This window comes from Aricia agestis, chromosome 16 (genome assembly GCF_905147365.1).
Source record: "Aricia agestis chromosome 16, ilAriAges1.1, whole genome shotgun sequence".
Lineage (NCBI taxonomy): Eukaryota > Metazoa > Arthropoda > Insecta > Lepidoptera > Lycaenidae > Aricia > Aricia agestis.
In genome coordinates this window covers 11,516,350-11,538,854 of record NC_056421.1, presented here as the reverse complement: position 1 = coordinate 11,538,854, position 22,505 = coordinate 11,516,350, and the positions used below count along the sequence as shown (strand labels likewise).

General features: G+C 33.1%; 2 protein-coding genes across 2 annotated transcripts; both read right to left on the bottom strand.

Annotated features, from left to right (window-relative positions):
* Positions 1-668: 668 nt before the first annotated feature.
* Positions 669-15,219, bottom strand: LOC121735046. Its single transcript, XM_042125712.1, has 15 exons — positions 14,953-15,219; positions 14,639-14,849; positions 14,152-14,508; positions 13,487-13,672; positions 13,220-13,341; positions 12,789-13,121; positions 12,294-12,578; positions 9,158-9,370; positions 7,983-8,193; positions 7,307-7,660; positions 6,732-6,917; positions 2,559-2,680; positions 2,027-2,188; positions 1,527-1,694; positions 669-1,039 (listed from the first exon to the last, which is right to left on the bottom strand). Exons 1-15 carry the CDS (start codon positions 15,127-15,129, stop codon positions 752-754), a joined length of 3,375 nt encoding a protein of 1,124 aa, XP_041981646.1. The 5' UTR covers positions 15,130-15,219; the 3' UTR covers positions 669-751.
* Positions 15,220-15,587: 368 nt separating this feature from the next.
* Positions 15,588-20,745, bottom strand: LOC121734747 (4-coumarate--CoA ligase 2-like). The gene is made up of 8 exons (XM_042125357.1): positions 20,000-20,745; positions 18,874-19,084; positions 17,299-17,652; positions 17,025-17,210; positions 16,817-16,938; positions 16,527-16,685; positions 16,120-16,290; positions 15,588-15,894 (listed from the first exon to the last, which is right to left on the bottom strand). The coding sequence occupies exons 1-8, from the start codon at positions 20,171-20,173 to the stop codon at positions 15,604-15,606; spliced, it is 1,668 nt and encodes a 555-aa protein (XP_041981291.1). The 5' UTR covers positions 20,174-20,745; the 3' UTR covers positions 15,588-15,603.
* Between the last annotated feature and the right edge of the window lie 1,760 nt (positions 20,746-22,505).

Below are 22,505 nucleotides of genomic sequence, written 5' to 3'. Positions count from 1 at the left end.
GCCTTGTATGCCCATTGCCCATCCGACGCATGGATCATCTTACTTGTCAGACAATCAGGTGATCAGCCTGCATTGTCCTGACCAAACTTGGTTTCCAAGGTGGGAATCGAACCTACAACTTCTGACTCAAGAGCCAAGCTCTAAACCACTGGACCACGTAGGCGTTATTAGGAGGGGTAATACCTGAAGAAGTGCCCCGTCTAATACAACGTGTGCCGTGCGTTTTTGATCTCCTTAAAAAAACCGGCCAAGTGCGAGTTGGACTCGCCTATGAAGGGTTCCGCAGCAGCAATAAGGTTTACTGCTATGAAATTAAAAGGTTTTTGATTTATTTTTATATTTCAGTTGATTTCATGAAAGTAAAATTAAGGTTTACCATTTATGACGTATAAAAAAACTACTTGTTAGATCTCATTCAAACCAATTTTCGTTGGTAGTTTTTATAGTAATGTACATCATAAATTATTTTAACTTATCATGCCCCTATTTTAGAAGTTAGAGGGGGGGAGCGATATTTTAATAATTAAAACAAAAAAATTATAGACTAAAATATATTATATAAGGTAAGGTTTTTGATTGAAACAAAGATTATTTTTTTAATACTCTTATATTTTACTTTCCATTAAGTAATTAAAATAAACTATGTCTAAATTAATTTCTTTCAAATGTAAACCTTTATCCTAAAACTATATATCATGCGCATCATTTTAATACTTATACGTACTTAATGTCAAATTCTTCAATACTAATTTCACGTCTTTTGCGCTAGAATTCTTCTAAGTATCTTCCCTGATGGATTTTTGGGAATGGCGTCAATAAATTCTATTTGTGTAATTCTCTTGTAAGGTGCGACTCTTGTATTAACATAGTCCATTATATCTTGATCTTTCACATTTGTTCCTTCTTTCATAACTATGAAAGCTTTGGGTTTCTGTCCTGTCTTCGGATCTGGAACTCCTATGACTGCTGCATCAAATACTGCTGGATGTTCCTTTACAATACTTTCCAATTCCGCTGGTGCTACTTGATAGGCGTTTACCTGAAAATATTGTGAAATTAAAGCTAATATAACTAAATTTTTTATTACCTGTATCTCTTTTCATCGTTTCTTTAAACATATTTATTTATATTAAAAATAACTTTGATATTCGTTTTAACGTCTCTTTTTTTTAAGAAATAAAGGGGCAAACGAGCAAACGGGTCACCTGATGGAAAGCAACTTCCGTCGCCCATGGACACTCGCAGCATCAGAAGAGCTGTAAGTGCATTGCCGGCCTTTTAAGAGGGAACAGGCTAAAGGGAAGGGAATAGGGGAGAGTAGAGAAGGGAAGGGAATAGGGGAGGGTAGGGAAGGGAATATGGTAGGGGATTGGGTCTCCGGTAAACTCACTCACTCAGCGAAACACAGCGCAAGCGCTGTTTCACGCCGGTTTTTACTCGTAAATTGTTTTTATGCCTTTATTTTAAGCAATATTTTTTATACTATTACTACATCTTGATATAAACTTTAGTTATTGTAATATTACCTTTATCAATTCCTTCAATCTATCAGCAATGTATACCACTCCATCTTCGTCTATTCTGGCCATGTCTCCGCTTCTGAACCATCCATCCACGAAGACTTGCTTGTTCGCCTCTTCGTTTTGTCTATATCCTTTCATCACATTGGGACCGTGTATGAGCAATTCACCAACCTATAAAATATTGTTATTGTAATTATTATATTAATAAAAAATGAAAATCATACAACAATATCTTTATGAATTGCAAGACAGGCCTAGCCTAGTACAACCGGTACTTGATTTATTTTTGTTAACCAAAGAACACTTTGACAAATTACAAATTAAATACAATTTATGTATGAACCATCATGGAAATCACTCAGGTCCAATTGCCTATGATTCAATCCTTCTCATAATACCTATCCGTGTAAGTTCTGATATCTGATTAAAAAAAACTATTATGAAAAAAGACATATCAATGGATTCGTTTTAACGAGGTATGGCTTAAAACAAAAGATTCAAACCTCATTTGGTCCCAGGTTGTTCAAGTTATCATCAACGATCCTCAACTTTATATTCGGCAGCGGCAATCCAACTGACAGGTAGTTGTCGAACTTCGGAGGGCACATGGTGACCACTGGACTGGTTTCTGTCAAACCATACGCCTGACCAAAATGTACGTTCTTCTGTAAAAGAATTAATAACACTTTATCATTGCTTGTAATAACCAATATTAATGTTTTAAAGAGGAATTGTTTCTAATAATCTAAAAAGGCTAATCTAATGTCTTTGAATCTAATAAGGTTGTAGACTACTGGACCTATTTAGAGCATACTAGGTACTGCAAAAGACTTTAACGACATTTCAACTTTCGTACTCGCAATACTGTACAGAGTTGCTGGTAGAATAGAAAAATTAAACCACTTCATTGAAATTAACTTCTACCCATCAGTTTAAATAGAAGTCTTTGCTTCTACCCCCTAGTTTTTGCATTGCAGTATGCTCTTGTATTTTTTATTTATCTCATATATCAATTACATTAGCAATATCACTTACATTAACTTTTCTCAAGAACCTCTCAACATCTGGTTTCGGTAGTGGTGCTGCACCAACTATGACGGTCCTCACATGCTCTAGGTGTTTAGGCGTTAGTTCAGAATGGAATCCCATGAATAGCACTGAAAATAGAATTGTATTAGTAGTACCAATGTTTTTACATACATTAATAATACATAAAGATTGATGACTGTAATATTAGAAAGAATCTTAGTAAATTTACAACCAAAAGTGACAGTCACGGAAGAAACACTAGAAATAAGTACAAACTAGAAATACCGGTGATCAGACTTAGTGAAGTTAGTAAATCTTGTAAAGGTCAATGTATACGCCTCTACAATAAAATCCCAGAAAACGTTCAAAATCTTTCCATTAATAAATTTAAAAAAGTAGTCAAAGAACGTTTGTGTGCCAAAGCCTATAATAAGATCAATGATTTCATAAACGATGGCACATCTTGGGAGTAGGATAGCTGCTTGCAAGGCTGCTTCTACATTATTTTAGGACTTACAAGTATGTATGTTGATTGTTGACATTGTATAATTTTTAGTTACAGTATTGTAAACTTTATTTTAAAAGATTAATTTTTTCTCACTTTTTTGGTAAATAAAGTGGGCCCGTCACAGAATATATATTAGTAGTACCAACAGAAGTCTCACTAGCGAAACCCGTTTAAAGAAATAACGACTCATGTTACGATACTATTAAGTTCAAATTCCGACCGCGCAGTGCTAGGTGCCTACAATTATATTCACCTACATGTCCGCTCTCTGTCTATCGCATAGCTCGTACCTTTTCTGACGAAATCAAGGTTTTCGCTTTTTAGAAAACAAAATATTATTTTTTAATTATTATTGGTATGAATAGCAAACCTTTTTATAGTAATATAAAATTTTAGTAACCCAACCTATATTTTAAAGTAGTTTTATATATTCGATTATAGTGCAGGAAACTTTTACAATTTAAACATAGTAACTTGTGTTTATTTCTGTGTAGTTTGGGCGTTTCTTTGTATGAAATTGGTTTATTTGCTATGTTTGTAAATTGTATAGTTTTTATCTACTTTTCGTATTTAAATACCTTATTCAAATACATATTTCATTGGCCTTTCTTAATTGTCAATTTTTATAAGATTTATAACGATTTTGTCACAGCGGTTAAATCAGTATCATGAATAAAATTCCTCTATGATCAGTAAACAGTAGATACGCGACGAAAAATCTTGCGCGTGCGTCACCGCTCGCTTGTGATTGGCCACCCGCGGGTGGTACTTACAGTTCGATACCTATTCTCGCGAGTGGGATAGGCCTGGCCCCGTGCGAGTTTCTTACGCCAGTTCTTCTCGCCGGGCTAGTTCCCGAACCGGTGGTAGGCATCATGTAGACTTTCAGAAAATATTTGCAATAATTTATTCCGAATAAAAAAAATTGAGTTTGAGGTTTTTGAATTCTCTTTGCCTACATAATTTAAACGAATTCGTTATAACAAACCCTATAAATAGTATAAAAGTTCGGCGATTTATCAGCTCTGCTCGAATGTTGATTCACAAAAACGAATGTAATTTTAATTTAGTCATATCTATTTTATTTAATAAGGGGTTAAAATATGTGAATACTTATACTAATAATATAATAATGTATTACAATATATGAACATTTATTTTATATATTTCAGTGGTTTTTTTCTGCTTGTTTTGTGTTATTTAAGTAGTAGATCTTGAAACCTTATTTACTTACAGTGGTAAATAAGGTTTTATGATAAGAAATATTGTTGAAGCACACCAGCTTGCTTAGCACGGGGATTGAAATTTGTTTCCGATCTTCGTAGACAAAATATAACTATAGTTTTTTTGATAAAAGATCCTACGTTTAAGTAAATAAGGTCGTAGATTCATTGTCAATGTTATTTTATTTTGAAGTGCATTTTGTGAACTGTTTTTATTACCCATTGCCAGGGCCGTAGCTAGGGGGGGGCATAGTGGGGCAATGCCCTACCTTAAAATCACAATGCCCTACCTTAAAAATACCAATAATCGGCCAAGTGCGAGTCGGACCCGCGCACGAAGGGTTATACCGCGCACGTACCGTTATAGAGCAAAAATAGTATGGGTAAAGTATGGGTACCTACCTACCTAACCCTTAATTTTTTTTTTTACTTTTTTTATTAGGTATTTATTAAATTACATATATTATTAAGGCCTTTGTGAAAATTTCAAGTGCCTACCTGTTGTCATCATTGATAGTTAAGCAAAAAATGTTAGAAAAATCACGTTTGTTGTATGGGAGCCCTCCTTAAATATTTAATTTATTTTGTTTTTAGTATTTGTTGTTATAGCGGCAACAGAAATACATAATCTGTGAAAATTTCATTTCTCTAGCTATTACCGTTCTTGAGTTACAGCCTGGAAACAGACGGACAGACGGACAGACATCGAAGTCTCAGTAATAGGGTCCCGTTTTTACCCTTTGGGTACGGAACCCTAAAAAGGAAGACCTAAAGGACTTGCATTACAGGTATTAGACAACAGAAATATACTTTATTCTTATATAAACTATACATTATATAGTTAAGATTTTATTATACCTTTAAAAACTTTTTGTTCCGTTGGCAGGATTCGAACCCGCGACCCCCGGATTAAGCTGCCACACGCCCAACCATTGGGCCACAGAAGTCGTCGATAATAATTCTTTGTTCTGTGTATAGATGGCATTTGAATCACGATTACATGAAGCGATGCGTCTATTTAATTATAATAGTATCTGTGAATACCATAGATTGCAATATCGGCAATCTTTCGTACGGGGAATCCCAGTTAATAAACATTTTACATTACCGAAAGGTTGTTTATGATTGTTGGTTGTTTGGTTCAAGTCAAGTAAAGTAAAGAGTGTTTTCTTCAAAAATAAATACAGTTCTTTTTTGTATTGACATAATATTAAATTGAATATTCTTTGATTTCGCGATGGATATACGGGCTTTCTTTGGAAAAAAACGGAAGGTTGAAGAGCAAATTGACGACGAAAAACCTCATTGCTCAAAACAGGTGAAAGCGCAAAATACAATCGCTACTCGTGGATCACTACATCCAGAAGTTTAACCATATTGTTCGCTTGTTCTTCGTAATTGAGGATTTAATAATATGTAGTTCTTAGATATAGTGCTCATGCTTTGTCACAGAATTTTTTTAAGTATCTAAGAATAACTATTGAATGAATTGAATACATCATTGACCTAGAGATAAATCAAAACAACAAATACTAAAAACAAAATAAAATCAATATTTAAGGATTCGTGTTTTTTGGCCGTTTTTGCTGCATAGTGATATTAATGGCAACAGTAGGCACTGGACATTTTTGCGAAACCACTTAATTAATTAATAATACAATTAAAATAACATTTATATTTAAAGGGGGCTCAATTACAAAAAGCACAATTTTGGCCTATTTTTTATCTATAACGGTACGAAACCCTTCGTGCACGAATCCGACTCGCACTTGACCGATTTTTTTTGCTTCCGCCCTACCTGTAACCGACGCTGCCCTACCTCAAATTTGACTCTAGCTACAGCCCTGCCCATTGCTTAGCGTGGGAAAATTGATAATTCCACCCTCAAAGAATCTACATCGCCAAAGTACTAGACAAAATATGTAACATTTTATAAAATGTTTATAATTATGCGAGCTCGCAAAAGAATAGGTCGTAAAAGTTGCTCGAAAAACTTACATAAAAAATTATTTCTGTTGTCGATGAATCTACGACCTTATTTACTTTAAATCAGGAACTATTTTCCAAGAAACTATAGTTATTTCTTGTCTTTATCTATTTCTTCTAGATTGACAATCCCCGTGCTAGGATAGCTGCTACAACAATATTTCTTAGTTTATTCTACAGGCACAGCAAATTTTTGTCCTATATTGTGTTAGCAATATCTTGCAATATTGTTTAAAACGTTTGCTATAACAAATGTTTACGGCGTCATGCTACCACTTATAAATTCTTTCGATCGTATTACCATGTATTACTAATATCATAGGATTGGAAATAGTTTATACCCCTTCCAATAATGCGTCAAAAATAATAAATGTAATCTAAATAACATAAATGACCCCATAGGTCATCCATAAAAAACACATAAGTAACGACAGAAAACTAGTAAAATATTAATTTTCTTACCAGTAGGTGGAGCCACAAAGAACAAATTCAGTTTGTGTTTTTCGAAGGCCTTTACAAAAGTCTCCGGTTGGAACCTTGGCAGCGTCACCAGCTTTAAACCAAGTGACAATTTGTGAAATAACACAACACTCAATCCATATGCGTGAAACATAGGAAGGTTTGCCAATACTGTGTCTTGGTTGGATTCTGAAATACGTGATGTGAGCAAATGAATGAATTAGTTTAACAAACTTGTAATTATAGGAAATAAGCAAAGATAGCAGGGGGCGCCACTAGCACATGCAGTAAATAATCCGACCAAAATCCGACAAGTTGCATACGTCAATATTCAATCAAACAAAGCTTTTTGTTTACTATCTGTGGTGGTGCTGCCACTTAGAGTTAAAACATTGAAATAATATTATAGACTTTTTGCATTTCAATTCACGATTTTAAGTTGTGTGAATTTCTTAGTTGGAACAGTGAACTCTACTTAGCCACATAATTGAAATTTAATTTGATCATAAATTAGACCGCTATTATGCCTATTACAGAGTTTCGTGACATTGACAATAATTCAGTAATAATAGCCGTACCTGTTGTATCATTGTGCTGCTTTATTTCCGTGTTTTGTTGTTCACAGTTTGATATGATGTTCGTGCTTGTCCATTCCACACCTTTAGGTAAACCTGTTGTTCCACTAGAGTATGGCAGACAAATTATATCTTTAGCGCTTCTTTTAACGTTACTCAAAACACTCAGATCCGTATTTGACTCCATAAGTTCTTTGTAAGAAATAGCGCCGTCAGGGCATTTTGTGTCTAAATCCATAACAACTATTGGTAGATTTACTTTTGCTAGCTTCATAGCGTCCTTAACAACTGGTACTATTTCTGGTATAGTCACAATAATTTTTGCTCCTGATAAAATAATTTGTTTCTGAAGTTCATCTGGAATTGGAAATGTGTTGCTATTAGTTATGGTAGGCGTCCGTTATTACCAAAATCCTTTCCTAAAATTAAACTTCGACAGAGAATGATTAACTTTAGTGGAAAAAAGATATGATAATTGCGTTTCTTTAGTTTTTTTTTAAGGCATTCATCTGAATCTCCTAATACGTCTATCTTCTTAAACAGAAGATGCTTCCGAGTATCTCGATGCTCTCTTCAACAATATGGAAATTCATAATTAAAAGTTTAACCACTTTGTAATACTTTTGGTAGACCTTGTTATGGTTGTAAACAGTCGTTTGAGGTTTAGATTTTAACTTACAAGCAGTATAAATTGGGTTTACAGTAGTGGCAATTGCTCCAGCTGTTAATATGCCAAGAACAGTAGTGGGATACTCGGGCACATTTGGCATCATAATAGCTACGACATCATCATTTTGGATATTCAATATCTTTCTCAAGCAGGCTCCAAACGTTTGACTCTGTCTGTATACCTGCTCGTACGTATAACTTCTATCGGTCACCCCGCAAACCTGTTATAAGAAACCGAGAAATATGACAAAAAATTCAAGTTGATAATAATTAATCAAAGTTGTTTTTCTGTCTACGAATAGAAAATTAAATAGTGTATAATATGTCGCAGCCAACTGGTTTAAATAGCCATTCAATCAAACAGCTAGCCCTTTGTCGGAACAACGCCAATCAATCATACGCCTAGCTTTCTAATAGAATATTTAAGTCGCCCAAAACATTCAACACTACAGCTGATTCAAAAGCCGCCGTTTGATTGAATTAGTTCAGCGCTCACCACCGCAGCGCTAGGTGCGTTTTGTTTACAATATGGCGTCAAATAACTGGTGTTTTGTGGTTGTATTAAGATATTTTTCGTAAATGTACGTTAGAAGTAGGTATTATTAAAAAGGCAGAAATTAGGAAGGCACATACGAGTGAATATAATTTTATCTAATATTCCAGGAAAAATTACGGGATTACGAAATGCATTACCAAGTTATTTATTGCAAATATTGTGGTCAAAATGAGTTAGAATACAATTAATCTGCTTGTTATCATTACGCTTGTGTAATAATAGCACTAAACTAATTTTCACATAATTTAATTTACCATTTAACCAGTTGGCTAAGCGTCATCTAGCTGTAGTGTTGAACGTTGCAGTCAGCAACTCGGCTAAACGACGTATAGCCGTGTGTTTGAATGGCGTCGGTCAATCAAAGGGCTATCTGTTTGATTGAATGGCTTTTTTAACCAGTCGACTGCGACACATATTTTATAAACGGCAGGATGCAAGGTTCCTGTACAACAGTTGAGCTATGCATTTGATTTTGAATTCGCAGGCCGTGCAAGTGCATTTCTCAACACTTTTACTAGAACACAGATTAAAATTTAGTTACTTTGAACAGATATTTGAAAATGAAAGTAATGATTAAAATCCCAACATACACTTTTTAAACTTCTTTTAGAAAATAACAAGAAACATACCACGGCAGTTTTTTTCGACCATCTCTCCAAGTCCTTCCAAACATATTCGGTGATTGGCATGTCCGGAATATCGACATTTTTGAAAGGCGACTGTACAACTCTATCAGTAGACCAAATGTGATTAGCCCTTGAAGAAAGCCTTCTAAAAGTTTTAATATGACGCACTAAACTCGACATAGTAACAAACACTACCACACCAGTTGAACGACTCAACTATTACAAAGTTACTAGACGTAGTGACGGGGCAAGAGATATGAACGATATCGATAAAAAATTGATTTGCTGTAAAATGTTATTATAATATTTAAATTACGAATCGTATATTTATTGACATCAAGAAATGATAATATAATCGATAATGTATTATAATGTAAAGTATTTAAGATAAAACATGCAAAGTATGTTTTCTAATGATATCCATATAAAATCACAAAAAGCTAGAGAGCTACTGATGAGCCTAAAGTGCTGGCTTGTGTTTTATTTTCGTTACCAACAACAACTAGTATTGTTATAATAATAATAATTTTTATTTGCAAAAATATGGTACAGAGGGTGATACAATTCAAGCAGTGTTTCACATATTTTGTCGATTTTTCGACGTGCAAAATGTTAAATAAATGTTAGTCAAGTTATTAGAATTTACTTACAGTTAGTTCGTTAGTTTTTACATAATTATCTACCTATTTATATATCAAAATATTCATATTAACTAATTTAAGTTTACATCATTATTTGTCAAAGTTTAAGTTAGTATCATAATAACCATTCAGACCTAATGAAAGTATACTTATTACAATAATTTCCCCCTTATATTATGTCGAAATTAAATTCATCGTGATTCATTTACAATAATAATTGAAATATAGTATGTCAAAGGACTATTATTCATACTAGATAAAAAACAAAATAATAAGATGAAGAAGAAGAAAGAAAAAAGTCCAATGTCAATGGTTGTTTAGAGAGGTTATAAGAATATGGCCTAATACGTGGCATAAGGCATTGCATGGTACCTACTTATAAATATCTAACCAGAAATAGCATAAGACACTTCGTGATCATAGTATTACAAAATACAACATTCATTGGTAATTAAGTTAAGAATTCATTGGTAATTATTAGACATCGGATTATATGCATTTGCATACTTGCATATGCAAATGCATAATATAATGGCACTTTTTAGGCAATAGTGCATATTTTAGCAATTTTTCGTTGATAATGCATATCTCGGTAGTTTTATGCCTTCGTAGTCTTCAAACTAGCTATCATGACACACACCAAGACCACAAAATAGAGGTACGATAGATCAAAACACTTCAAAATATATGTGGCTCCATCCCCATTTAAATAATGCTATGGTACACGCAATAGGTATTAGGTAAATATCTTTCTAGAAACAAAATTTTTCTTTGTAGTTGGCAACATTAGTGATAAATTTGAATAAAGTGGTTAACGATTTAATGGAAAATGTTGGTAGAAAATATTATTATATGCTGTATAAGAAATGAAAAATCCTGGATTTGATGAAATTATAAAAATTGGCGCTTTTATTAACGGGACCACCGGAAAACTCTTCAAAAAATAATATTTTTTTAATATGAATTGACTTTTGATTTCGGCCATTTTTCGTGCATATTTGCATGCATATTTCGGCACTTTGATCGTGCATATAATCCGATGTCTAGTAATTATCGATAGATGAAAGCTGTTATAATACATCACTATGCTATTCAAATGTATTCTGTAGGCCTATGCGTACTGACAGATTACCATTGTTTACTTTCTTTTGTCTATTTTGTACGGTTTGTCAGCTGTCCTAAAACAACTTGTTTTTTCAAATTCTAGATATGCACTTTTTGTTCCCTGAATATGCTTTTTGAGGTGTTTCTTAGATAATAATATTTTGTTTATAATCTTACCTCATAATAATATTATCATACAGCGTTTGATAATGTTATCAAATTTTAAAACACTTATAGTTCTTAAGCTCTGATAGTAGTAGTACATCCGTTTTCCAGGACTGTCAGCGGCATTTTACTTAAACATTTTAATTTAATTGTTTCACATTCCCTTTATTCTTATTCCCTTTATTCTTTATACACTTTTACTTAAATCTTCAATATAATATTGCGAACTAAAATCAATCTAAAGAGACGGTATAAATCCCTAATCCCTTAACTTCAATAAGTCATCTCTTTGTATGACCGTTTAAAATAATATGATTCGAGAGGCGATAATGTGAACTTTGAGATTAATTTGAAATTAATAAATTTTATTACGCTAACATAGCTTTAAAAGTACTGTAGGTATTTTTATCAAAGGTAAATGTTTTTCTTGTAATCTAATGTTATACAGTATGTTTTTGAAAATATAAAGAATAACGGAGTTTAAAAATAAACAATATTTAAAAAAAAACTATTTAAGTATATAAATCAGATTTAAAACGAAATAATAGCTAAACTTTAGTTAATAACCTTGTGTTTACTACTAATTCATATACTTAGTACTATTTTAATAAATTCACAATATAGAATCTATAGAATAAAATAATATCAATGTGAGTGAGTGCATAACATCAATAACAACTGGTAATTTTACAAAACTATGCAATATAAGTTATATTGCATAGTAAATGATACCAATTACCTACCTAAACAAGACTCTACTACATAATTTCAATGCTGAGTATTGAACTCATGTTGTTGAATGTTTCATTATTATTTGAACCCTCGGTCATGGTCAATAATATCATGATCAATCGATGTCTACTTTTTTTGGTGTTTAATTTTCGAATATATTGTTTCCTTACAAAATTCAGTCACACATTCAAATAAGTAATAACTTTGTTTTAAAGTTATTAAATTAATTAAATTAAATTAAAAATGTTTTATTTCTGAGTAAGTTTGAATCAATTTTTTTCAGAATGTCTACCTGATGCCTACCACCGGTTCGGGAACTACCCCGGCGAGAACTCCCACTTTTTACCAAAAAAGTGAGAGAAAAATTGTTCTTTTTAAAATAAAGTTTACAATTTTGTAACTTAATATTAATATTATTATTTGATTTATTATAATTTTTTTATAAAATTTATAAATATTAATTTTATAAATATTTAAATTATTATAAAATTTTATTTACAGTATTCTTTTATGAGAATCCGTTTTAAGATCTTTCCAGAAGCATTCTTTGGAATTTCTTTCACGAAAGCCACTTCTTTTAAATGTTTGTATGAAGTAATCTTTTCATTGACATATTTCATAATTTCTTCTTCCTTTATATCTTTATCATTGATAACTATGAACGCTTTTGGCCTTTCACCAGTTCTAGCATCTTTGATGCCAACGACTGCTACGTCTAGAACTTTAGGTATCTCCTTAATAAGGCTTTCTAATTCAGCAGGGGCCACTTGAAATCCTTTAACCTAAAACGTGATTGCAAATATAATTAGTCTTCCTCAACCTCATCTATACTGATTTCCTAAAGCTGTTGTATACCGATCTAGATAATATCTAATCTAAATATCAAAGTATAACATATATCAATTTGTTGTAAGTTAATTTTGTTTTATCGTATACGCGAAATGTTAAAACGTAAGCATTAAAATAAGATTTTTTTAAGACGAATGTTTTACCTTTATAAGATCTCTCATTCTATCCGCAACATATACCGCTCCATCTTCATCTATGGACACAAGATCCCCAGTCCTTAGCCAATTTCCATTAACAAAGGCATTAGCATTAGCTTCTGGATTGTTCTTATATCCTTTCATTACATTAGGTCCTTTGATAAGCAGCTCCCCCAGTTTATTTGGGCCTAAATTGTTCATTGTCGAATCAACCACTCTTAACGAGACATTGGGCAGGGCGAATCCAACCGATATAATATTATTGTATGTGATTGGGCTTGAGGAAGCAACAGGGCTCGTTTCTGTCAGTCCGTAAATTTGACCCAAGTATATATTTGTCTGGAATAACGTAAAATAATAAATTAACATTGTTAAAGCTAAGATAACACAAGACCAAAACTAAAATATTTATCGACAGCACAATATTCTAATCTTACATTTGCTTTTACTAAAAGTCGCTCTATATCTGCTTTTGGTATGGGTGCAGCGCCTACACCAATATACCTTACATGCTGTAAGTGTTTTGCTGTCACTTTTGGATATTGACCCAAAAATAGAACTGAAATCAATAATTATTATTAAGGTCAAAACTTTAAAGTAGGCCGACTTAATCTTACGATGTAAGGCCTATAAATAAAGAAAAAAAAAAAAAAAAAACTTTAAAGTATAATGTTAAATTATTCGGATAAAAAAGGAAATTAGACCTGTTGGCGGCGTCATGAGACATATATTCAACTGGTGTTTCTCCAATACATCTACAAATGATTCTGGTTGGAATTTCCTTATAAGAACTAGCTTTACACCAGCAGATAATGTATGGAATAAGTTTATTCCGAAACCAGAACTATGTGATAGAGGAAAAATACCCAATGCTGTATCTTGGTGGCTATCTAAAAAAGGACAACAAAATAATGAAATTGACAACACCATAATATTTTTAAATCATCATTTTAACGTGGGAGAGCCATGCTTCGGCACGAATGGGTCGGCTCGACCGGAGAAATACCACAGGCTCACAGAAAACCGGCGTGAAACAGCGCTTGCGCTGTGATTCGCCGAGTGAGTGAGTTTACCGGAGGCCCAATCCCCTGGCCTATTCCCTTCCCTGCCCTCCCCTATTTCCTTCCCCACCCTCCCCTATTTCCTTCCCCACCCTCCCCTATTCCCTTCCCTACTCTCCTCTATTACCCTTTTTCCTCTTAAAAGGCCGGCAACGCACCTGCAGCTCTTCTGATGCTACGAGTGTCCATGGGCGACGGAAGTTGCTTTCCATCAGGTGACCCGTTTGCTCGTTTGCCCTTTTATTTCATAAAAAAAAAAAACAGGTTAAAATCCTGCTTGTATATAATTAAAGCTTTTTGCTTTATACCTGTTGTTGGTTCATATTTCATACACTCTGTGCTTTGCTGTTCAGAATTCGAAATAATGTTCATATGAGTAAGCTCCACTCCTTTTGGGAGACCAGTGGTTCCACTGGAGTATAGAAGTGCTGCTACATCTGTTGGCTCCCTTCTTACGTTTTTTAAAATACTCAAATCTATACAGCTATCATTTATAAGTTCTTTATACGATACATTTTTATTTGAAACACTTTGTTCATAGTCCACACAAATGATTGGTATTTCTTTCTTCACAAGAGCTAAAGCCTTTTGTATAACCGATGAAAATTCAGGTAATGTGATGATAACTTTGGAGTCTGAAAGTGATATCAGCGACTGCAATTCGTCTGCAACAAAACGAATAATATGTACTTGAGTAAGGCTGTAGACTCTTACTTGATGAATCAAAGCAAAAAAATATAATGGTGGTAGATGAAAACAGTAAATAACTATCATATCTTAAAATAAATTACTTACGAGGCGTATAAAGGTGATTGAATGATGTTATCACAGCACCGGCAGATAGTATTCCAAATGCTATAATTGGATATTCCGGTACATTTGGAAGCATAACTGCAACTGTATCTCCATCTCTTATGTTAAATTTCCTTCGTAAATTTGCACCTAATGTTTGTGATTGTTTGTTTATTTCTAAATAAGTATATTGCCTATTAGTAAGGCCACATATCTGACGAAAAAGTTGCATTACATATTTTAAGGTTTATATAAACAGATGTAATATATGTAATATATTAAATTATTCATATTGACTTAATTCCAAGTTTACTCACAACAGCTGCTTTCTTTTCCCATTTGCTTAGGTCCCGCCACATATATTCCCATAATGTCATGTTTGGTGTATCAACTCTCTTAAATGGAGATTCAACTATTTTCTCCCTTGTCCAAACATGTTTTCTTCTTAATAAACACAGCACTCGTTTTTCCAATACTTTCGTGCTTTTGTACATTTTTAGCTTCTCACACTTTTTACTTGAATGATTTCGATTAGTATTGCTATTATTATATTTTATTTTAATATAATAATACTTCAAACGCAACTACAATAAAACATTCTCTTTATCAGAAGTTTTACTGCCAACTAAATGTTATTTAACCCTTTGATAAGTATTAAGTAAACGACCTCTTACTAGAAAGAGAACGATTTAAATAAACAAGACGATAACATTTTATATAAATCGTAAAATTTACCTGTTATACAAAAACGATTTAATTTATAATCGGGTATTTTAATAAAGTATAATTAATTTATGTATTATTGAAATAAATTATTTAATCTTGTAGCATAATAAAATAATTTAGTTTTTTTTTTGTGTATTTTCGAAATTAATGGAACCGACACAAGTTAATTTTTACTTCATCGCACTGAAATCTGCAGACAATATTTGATTTAAATAAAATAAAACAATAAAATTAAATAACTTTTATTTGCAATACTTTTCTAGTAGATCTCGTTTCAATATCTTTCCAGTAGGATTTTTCGGGATTTCATTGACAAATATAACTTCTTTCAAATGTTTGTATGGTGCTACTTTCAGATTTACATAATTTAAGACCTCCATTTCTTTTACATTTTTATCATTTATGACTATAAACGCCTTCGGGCGTTCACCGGTTCTGGCGTCTTCAATTCCTACAACCGCTACGTCTTCAACCTTTGGTATCTCCTTGATTATACTCTCTAATTCAGCTGGTGCCACTTGAAAACCTTTGACCTGTAAATTAAGAATTACAAATGTAAATAAGATTCTTTACATTTTTTATTGTAAAATATATGCACATTTGTTTTGTTTTCACTCTATAAACAAATTGATAGGAAATCAATTTGCACATATAATTTAGAAAGTTATGAAATAAGAAAAAATACGTTTTTAACATTTGTACTGGGTGTACGAGAGTTCAAAAATGTATTTTTACATACAAATTGTTATACTTCTCACCTTAATTAAATCCCGTAATCTGTCAGCTACATACATTGCACCATCATTATCTATTGATACAAGATCACCGCTTCTTAGCCACTCATTGTCTACAAACGCCCTTGCATTAGCTTCGGGGTTATTTTTGTATCCTTTCATTACATTAGGTCCTTTTATCAATAATTCTCCTTGCTTTAAAAAAAATATAGGAGTTTAGAACGTTTAATGGGATTCCGAGTATGAGTTCCAATAATTCAGGGGTTGGTACAGTTTGATCGTTATACGCCTTACTCAGTAACGTTCAAATAACATATTAATATAACAATATTCCATAATATACATATACTTAGAGGCCTAATAAAAGTAAAATAAAGTTAGCAAGAAAGTGAGACGAGCAAAATATAAGCAGTAATAAAAGAAAAACGAACCTCATTTGGTCCTAGATTATTCATTTCTGTATCAACGACTCTTAATGAAACATTGGGTACAGCAAAACCTGCTGAGGTATATTTTTTGCTACCAATAGGATTCAATGTTACTACTGGACTTGTTTCAGTCAGTCCATATATTTGTCCAAGGTGAACATTCTGAAATTTTATGTAAGTCAGTTATTTAATTTTTTATTTCATTTCTCGTTTAATTATAATTATATTACTTTCGTCTATTCGTAATAAAATAGGTAAAATAGCTACTATACTTTTTAACAACTAAAACTTACATGTGCCTTATCAAGAAACTTTTCAATGTCACGTTTTGGTATAGGAGCCCCACCGGTTCCAGCATATCTTAAATGCTCTAAATGTTTGGCAGTTACCTTTGGATATGATCCCAAAAATTGAACTGAAATAAATTAATAAGATCGCACTTGAGTTATATAGAAAAAGTTAAAAGGGGGCTGGTTGTTAAAACTAAAAAAATGTCTTTACCTATTGGTGTAGTCAACGTGAATATGTTAAAGTGGAAATTGTCCAAAACTTTAACGAATGTATCTGGCTGGAACTTTTTAACTGTAACAAGTCTGACGCCATTTGACAGCTTGTGAAACATGTTTATACCGAGTCCAGAAACATGAGAAAAGGGCAAAATAGCCAAGGCCGTATCTTGATGTCTTTCTGAAATAAAAGAAATACGAAAATTACTACATTTTGCTGACTATTCATTAAATTATGAATATAACTTTATAAATGTTTCTGTATGTACTTGTAGTTTCCACATGCCGTCTGCATTCAGTAGATTGCTGTTCCGAATTCGCTATAATATTTCTATGAGTAAGTTCAACTGCCTTTGGCAGACCAGTTGTTCCACTAGAGTAAAGTAGGGCTGCTACATCATTTGAAGTTCTTTTAACATCTTTCAATACAGTCATATCTACTTTATCACTCATGAGCTCTTTAAATGATAATGTATTATCAGGTCTACTTTGTCCAAAATCTACTGCTATTATTGGAATATCCTTATTTGCCATTTCTATTCCTTTTCTCACCACAGGTTCGCATTCGGGAATGGTAATAATCATTTTAGGGTTTGCAAGTGGCAACAACTTTTGAATTTCGTCTGAAACATGATATATTTTTAAATGATATAAGTAATATATTTTCATAAGGGTAGTCCAGATTAAAGTTAGACGTAAGTTTATACTAAAAACTAGGGCGAAGTATACAAAAACATAAATTTTAAGTTCGCACCAGACTGGTTTTTCAAGTTCTACTGTAGTATCTCTACCAGTCAAGGTCGTTCAGTAGAAATAACATTAACGTCCAATGAGGCTCTCTAATGCTAAGTACTCACATAGGTACTAGATCTGGATCCCAAAAGGATAAGACATAACTTACTTTCAAATGGATGAAACCATAGATTCTTGGTAGTGCCTCGTGTACTTAGAATACCTGGGAATTTGTGTAGCTCTAGGTGTGACACCTGGTCAGGTACCAGGTAACAAAGTTGACTAAAAATGAGTCTTACTTTACTTGTTTTCAAATGGATAATATTTATATATAATTTGTAGAATATTGTTCTGAACTAGTATCATGTAGTGTAAGACACTTTTCAATGACCAAAACTATTATCGCACGTTTTAAAAATAACTTTGTTGCTTTTTTTTTTCAAAGGCGTTACTTTTATTTTATAAATTAATATAACACCTTAGAAAACAATACGATATTGCAAGAATTTATTTTCTACCAGCTGTTTCCCGCGACTTTGTCCGTGTCAGCATATTGCATAGTATAATAACAAAGATGGATAATTTTCCCCTGTTTCCTTACCCAAAGGGTAAAAACGGGACCCGATAACAAAGATATTTCAGCCTGTCCATCTGTCTGTCTATCCATATCCAGACTGTACCTCCCCTTTCTAACATGTAGTGAGTATTATTAAAGTATGGATACAATTGAGTATTTTTGGTCATATACCTAGTCAAGTGCCTACCTGTTAGACCCAGATCCCAGAGCGATAAGACAACTTACTATCACAATATGAATCAAACCTTAGGTTCTCAGTAGTTCCTTATGTACTTAGAATACCTTCGAATTTGTGAAGCTCTACATGGAGCTATACTCACTCTCACTCACTCACTCACTCATAATGTGTAAAAATCTCTTACTCCGAATCGAAGGAAATAACATATTTGACATATTTAAGTCCATCGAGCCGGCTCGAAGCGAGCCTTCGAGCTGTCAGTTTTGCGGTCCACACGGTGGTTATTGCTCGATTTGGAGTAAAACTATCGAGCAAAACCGTATGTGAGTACTTAGCATAATGAATTTAAATACTTACAAGGTGTGAACAAATAATTATAAGGTGTAATCACAGCGCCAGCTTCAAGTATCCCTAGAGCTATAATTCCATATTCTGGAATGTTCGGCGCCATAACAGCTATGACGTCATCGTCTTCTATTTTGAACCTCTTTCGTAGGTTTGCGCCAAATATTTTTGATCTTCTATACAGCTGCAGAAAGGTGTATTGTCTTTCACTAACACCACATATCTGTAAATTTAGCAATATTAGTTTTGTTACTTGTTGCTATTTGAAATATTCAGGCACGCTTAAAAGTAAAGTTAAGTTGGTCTTGTTTTTTTACATACCTATTACATAACATAGAGGTTAAAATTGACGCTTTTTTGCTTTGCGTTAAATTAATAGCAATATCGTGAGAATATGGATCCGGTTAAATTATTTTAAACAGTCTGGATCCGGACAATCCGAATGCAGATAGGTAGACGAGGATCAAGGATGTCTCCTCGCCACAAAATATCGTCAATTTGCCGATTGACTGGTGATATTTAGTGGTCTCGCTGACCAACAAATGCGTTGCCTATTACTTTATTGATGGCTGCTTAAAATTCACACGGCATACCATTACATAATATGTTATATCCCCAAGTTTTCGATGTGGATACAAGTATATTTTTAGGCCTAAGAAAGAAAAAAAAATCAGCTCTTAAAATCTGCAACTGTTGCGTGCTATTCCGAATTCCATTCGCCAAAGTATAAGGTGATAGCCTCGCGGGCATTTCTTATCTGATAAACCATGATAAGTGTTGTACTCGTATGTAAATATAATAAAACGATAGTAGAACAAAATGTTATACAACAAATCAGATACAAAATTTTATAAAGCAATAAGAATTCTGTTTATAATAATATCACTGACGTCAATACTTTTGATGAAGGGATTTTAGTTGTTGACAATTATACAGTATCTAACAATGGGATTTTTTAGTTTCCATCAAAAGAATATTTTAGCATTAATTTTGCGGAAAACAAACATCCATCCTAACATACTTGATACTACTATCCATACAAGTACGTAGATAATATTCTGTTTATGGAACTTTTCACTTTACTTGTAGAAATAATAATAGACAGAATTCAGAGGAGAAAAGGATTAAAATCATTTACCATAGCAGTCTTATTCGCCCATTTTCCCAAATCTTTCCACATGTATTCTGTAAGTGTAGTGTCAGGAATCTCAACATCTTTAAAAGGAGACTGGATAATCTTCTCACTAGTCCACAAATACCTTCTACTCAAACCAAAAACTCTTCTTTCTAATATCTGCACACTTTTAAACATGTTTATTATATTATGTTAAGAAAAAATACACAGTATTGTTATGCATACATACTTGTACTGAGTGCAATTTAGATAAGCAGGTTGAGTAAACTTTTTATCATCGTGCGTACTTCTGATATATATAAATAAAGTCAATGATTAACTGATTTGAAACTATAAATCATATGACTGACGTTGTTACTGACCAAGGACATACTCTAGGTACGTATATTTGTGTGGATACGTGACAAAAATTGATCATCACATAGAATATTAGTTTGACCTTCAAGTTTTCTTGTGTAAAGAAGTTGTAGTACAGCATCACTCAAATCTATTGGATATGCTAAAGAAATTAAGCAATTAGCCAAGTTATCTTGGCTTTTTTCTTCAAGAACATGTAATTTTAGATCAGTAAGGGTGGGTTGCACCAGAGGCGTTGTTATAGTTAAGGTTAAGGTTATCGTCAATTAATATGGCGTCCATTATTGACGTTTACTAGAGATTAGACAGCTCATTTGACATTTTGGTATAGTTAAAGTTATAGTAAGTTGTTGCAACCCACCCTTAATATACTGCAAAGTACATACAACTGGGCACTACATTAACGGCAAATTAAAAAACCAAAAAAAAATTGTAATAATATAAAATATAAATTTATACAATAAAAATTAAATGTACAATAGTAATTGAGTATAAAAACGTGATTTATATATACCGTATACAGTTTATTGTATAAAACAATAGAAAAATATCGGCAGTATTTTATAAACGGTAGTATTTAATCGAGTGACTGTATATTACAGTTTTAGGTGTCAAAATTACTAAATTTGGGTTATAGAATTACTATTTGAGAGACTGAGAGTGAGTGACGAGAAATTAACAGAACAGCAACTTAGAAATGATTTATTTGAGTTACTTAAAATACAAAATGAGCAGCTTTATAATTTTTGAGCGACCTAATATCTGTTTGTGTGTCAACGTTACGTCCTGCATTTTTTTCAATATTTGGCAAATGTAATTTTTATACTGAGCGGCATTTTGTCTTAAATGAAGTGTTTCGAATACCAAAAACCACTTTGAAAAATACACCAATGAGCATAGTATAATGAGCACACATTAAAACAAAAAAAAAATAATATGAAATAACTATTTGATGAAACAATTTTATTATACGTGGGAGAGCCATGCTTCGGCACGAATGGGCCGGCTCGACCGGAGAAATACCACGTTCTCACAGAAAGCAGGCGTGAAACAGCGCTTGCGCTGTGTTTCGCCGAGTGAGTGAGTTTACCGGAGGCCCAATCCCCTACCCTATTCCTTTCCCTACCCTCTCCTATTCCCTTCCCTTCCCTACCCTCCAGCTATTACCCTATTCCCTCTTAAAAGGCCGGCAACGAACTTGCAGCTCTTCTGATGCTGCGAGTGTCCATGGGCGACGGAAGTTGCTTTTCATCAGGTGACCCGTTTGCTAGTTTGCCCCCTTATTTCATTAAAAAAAAAATAAAAAAATTCAGGGACTACTAAGGACAGGGATAGAACAATTTTTTTTCATTACTGTCAAGCAAATTTTTTGTAAGTAGCTTCATTTGCATAAGAGGAACAACAATTTTATATGTGAAAAAAGTGGTAGCTAACAGAGATAGAAAGAATTTCATACTTTGATTTGATGATCCCAAAATATGTATTGTTCTATTTGTAGGAACTTAAATTATATAACGGTAAAAGTTTAGAATCATACCCAACGATTTAGGGGGGCAGGGGGGGAGGGCGGGGTAAACCCCGTTTATATATAAAAATCATTAATAAATTACACAAATTATAATCCTTAACGGAACGTCAAAGAAATAGATAAAATTTTAATGGCGACCTATACCAAAAAAAAAACAACTGGCTTCAATTTTGATTCGACGTATATTCGAGCAGGAGCCCCGCTACACGGGGCTCCTACTTCTGGGTGGTTTACAAAAAAATAACCACGATGGCTAAGGCGGCTAACCTAACCCAAAAAAGTCGTATTGGCCGCAGCCCAACTCACCTGACTGCAACGATTCGTCGCCCCGTCCCCATTCGAATCCGCACGCATTTAACAATATTATGTAGTTTTAAAACACGTATCAAAATATAAAATATAAAGCCTCAAATAGAATATCAGTAACCAATTATCATTAATAAAGCAGCTCACAAAAGTTTGCTCAAAATGAACTTTTCAGTAGCTCGTAATAAATAACCTCACTAAGAAAAATGGAATCTATATTTAATATTGAAGTTGCCCGCTATGTATTTCCAGTCGCTCACTTAGTAATACAGTCGCTCGGATAGAATTTTAATATCTGAAATAGATTAATAGCAATCC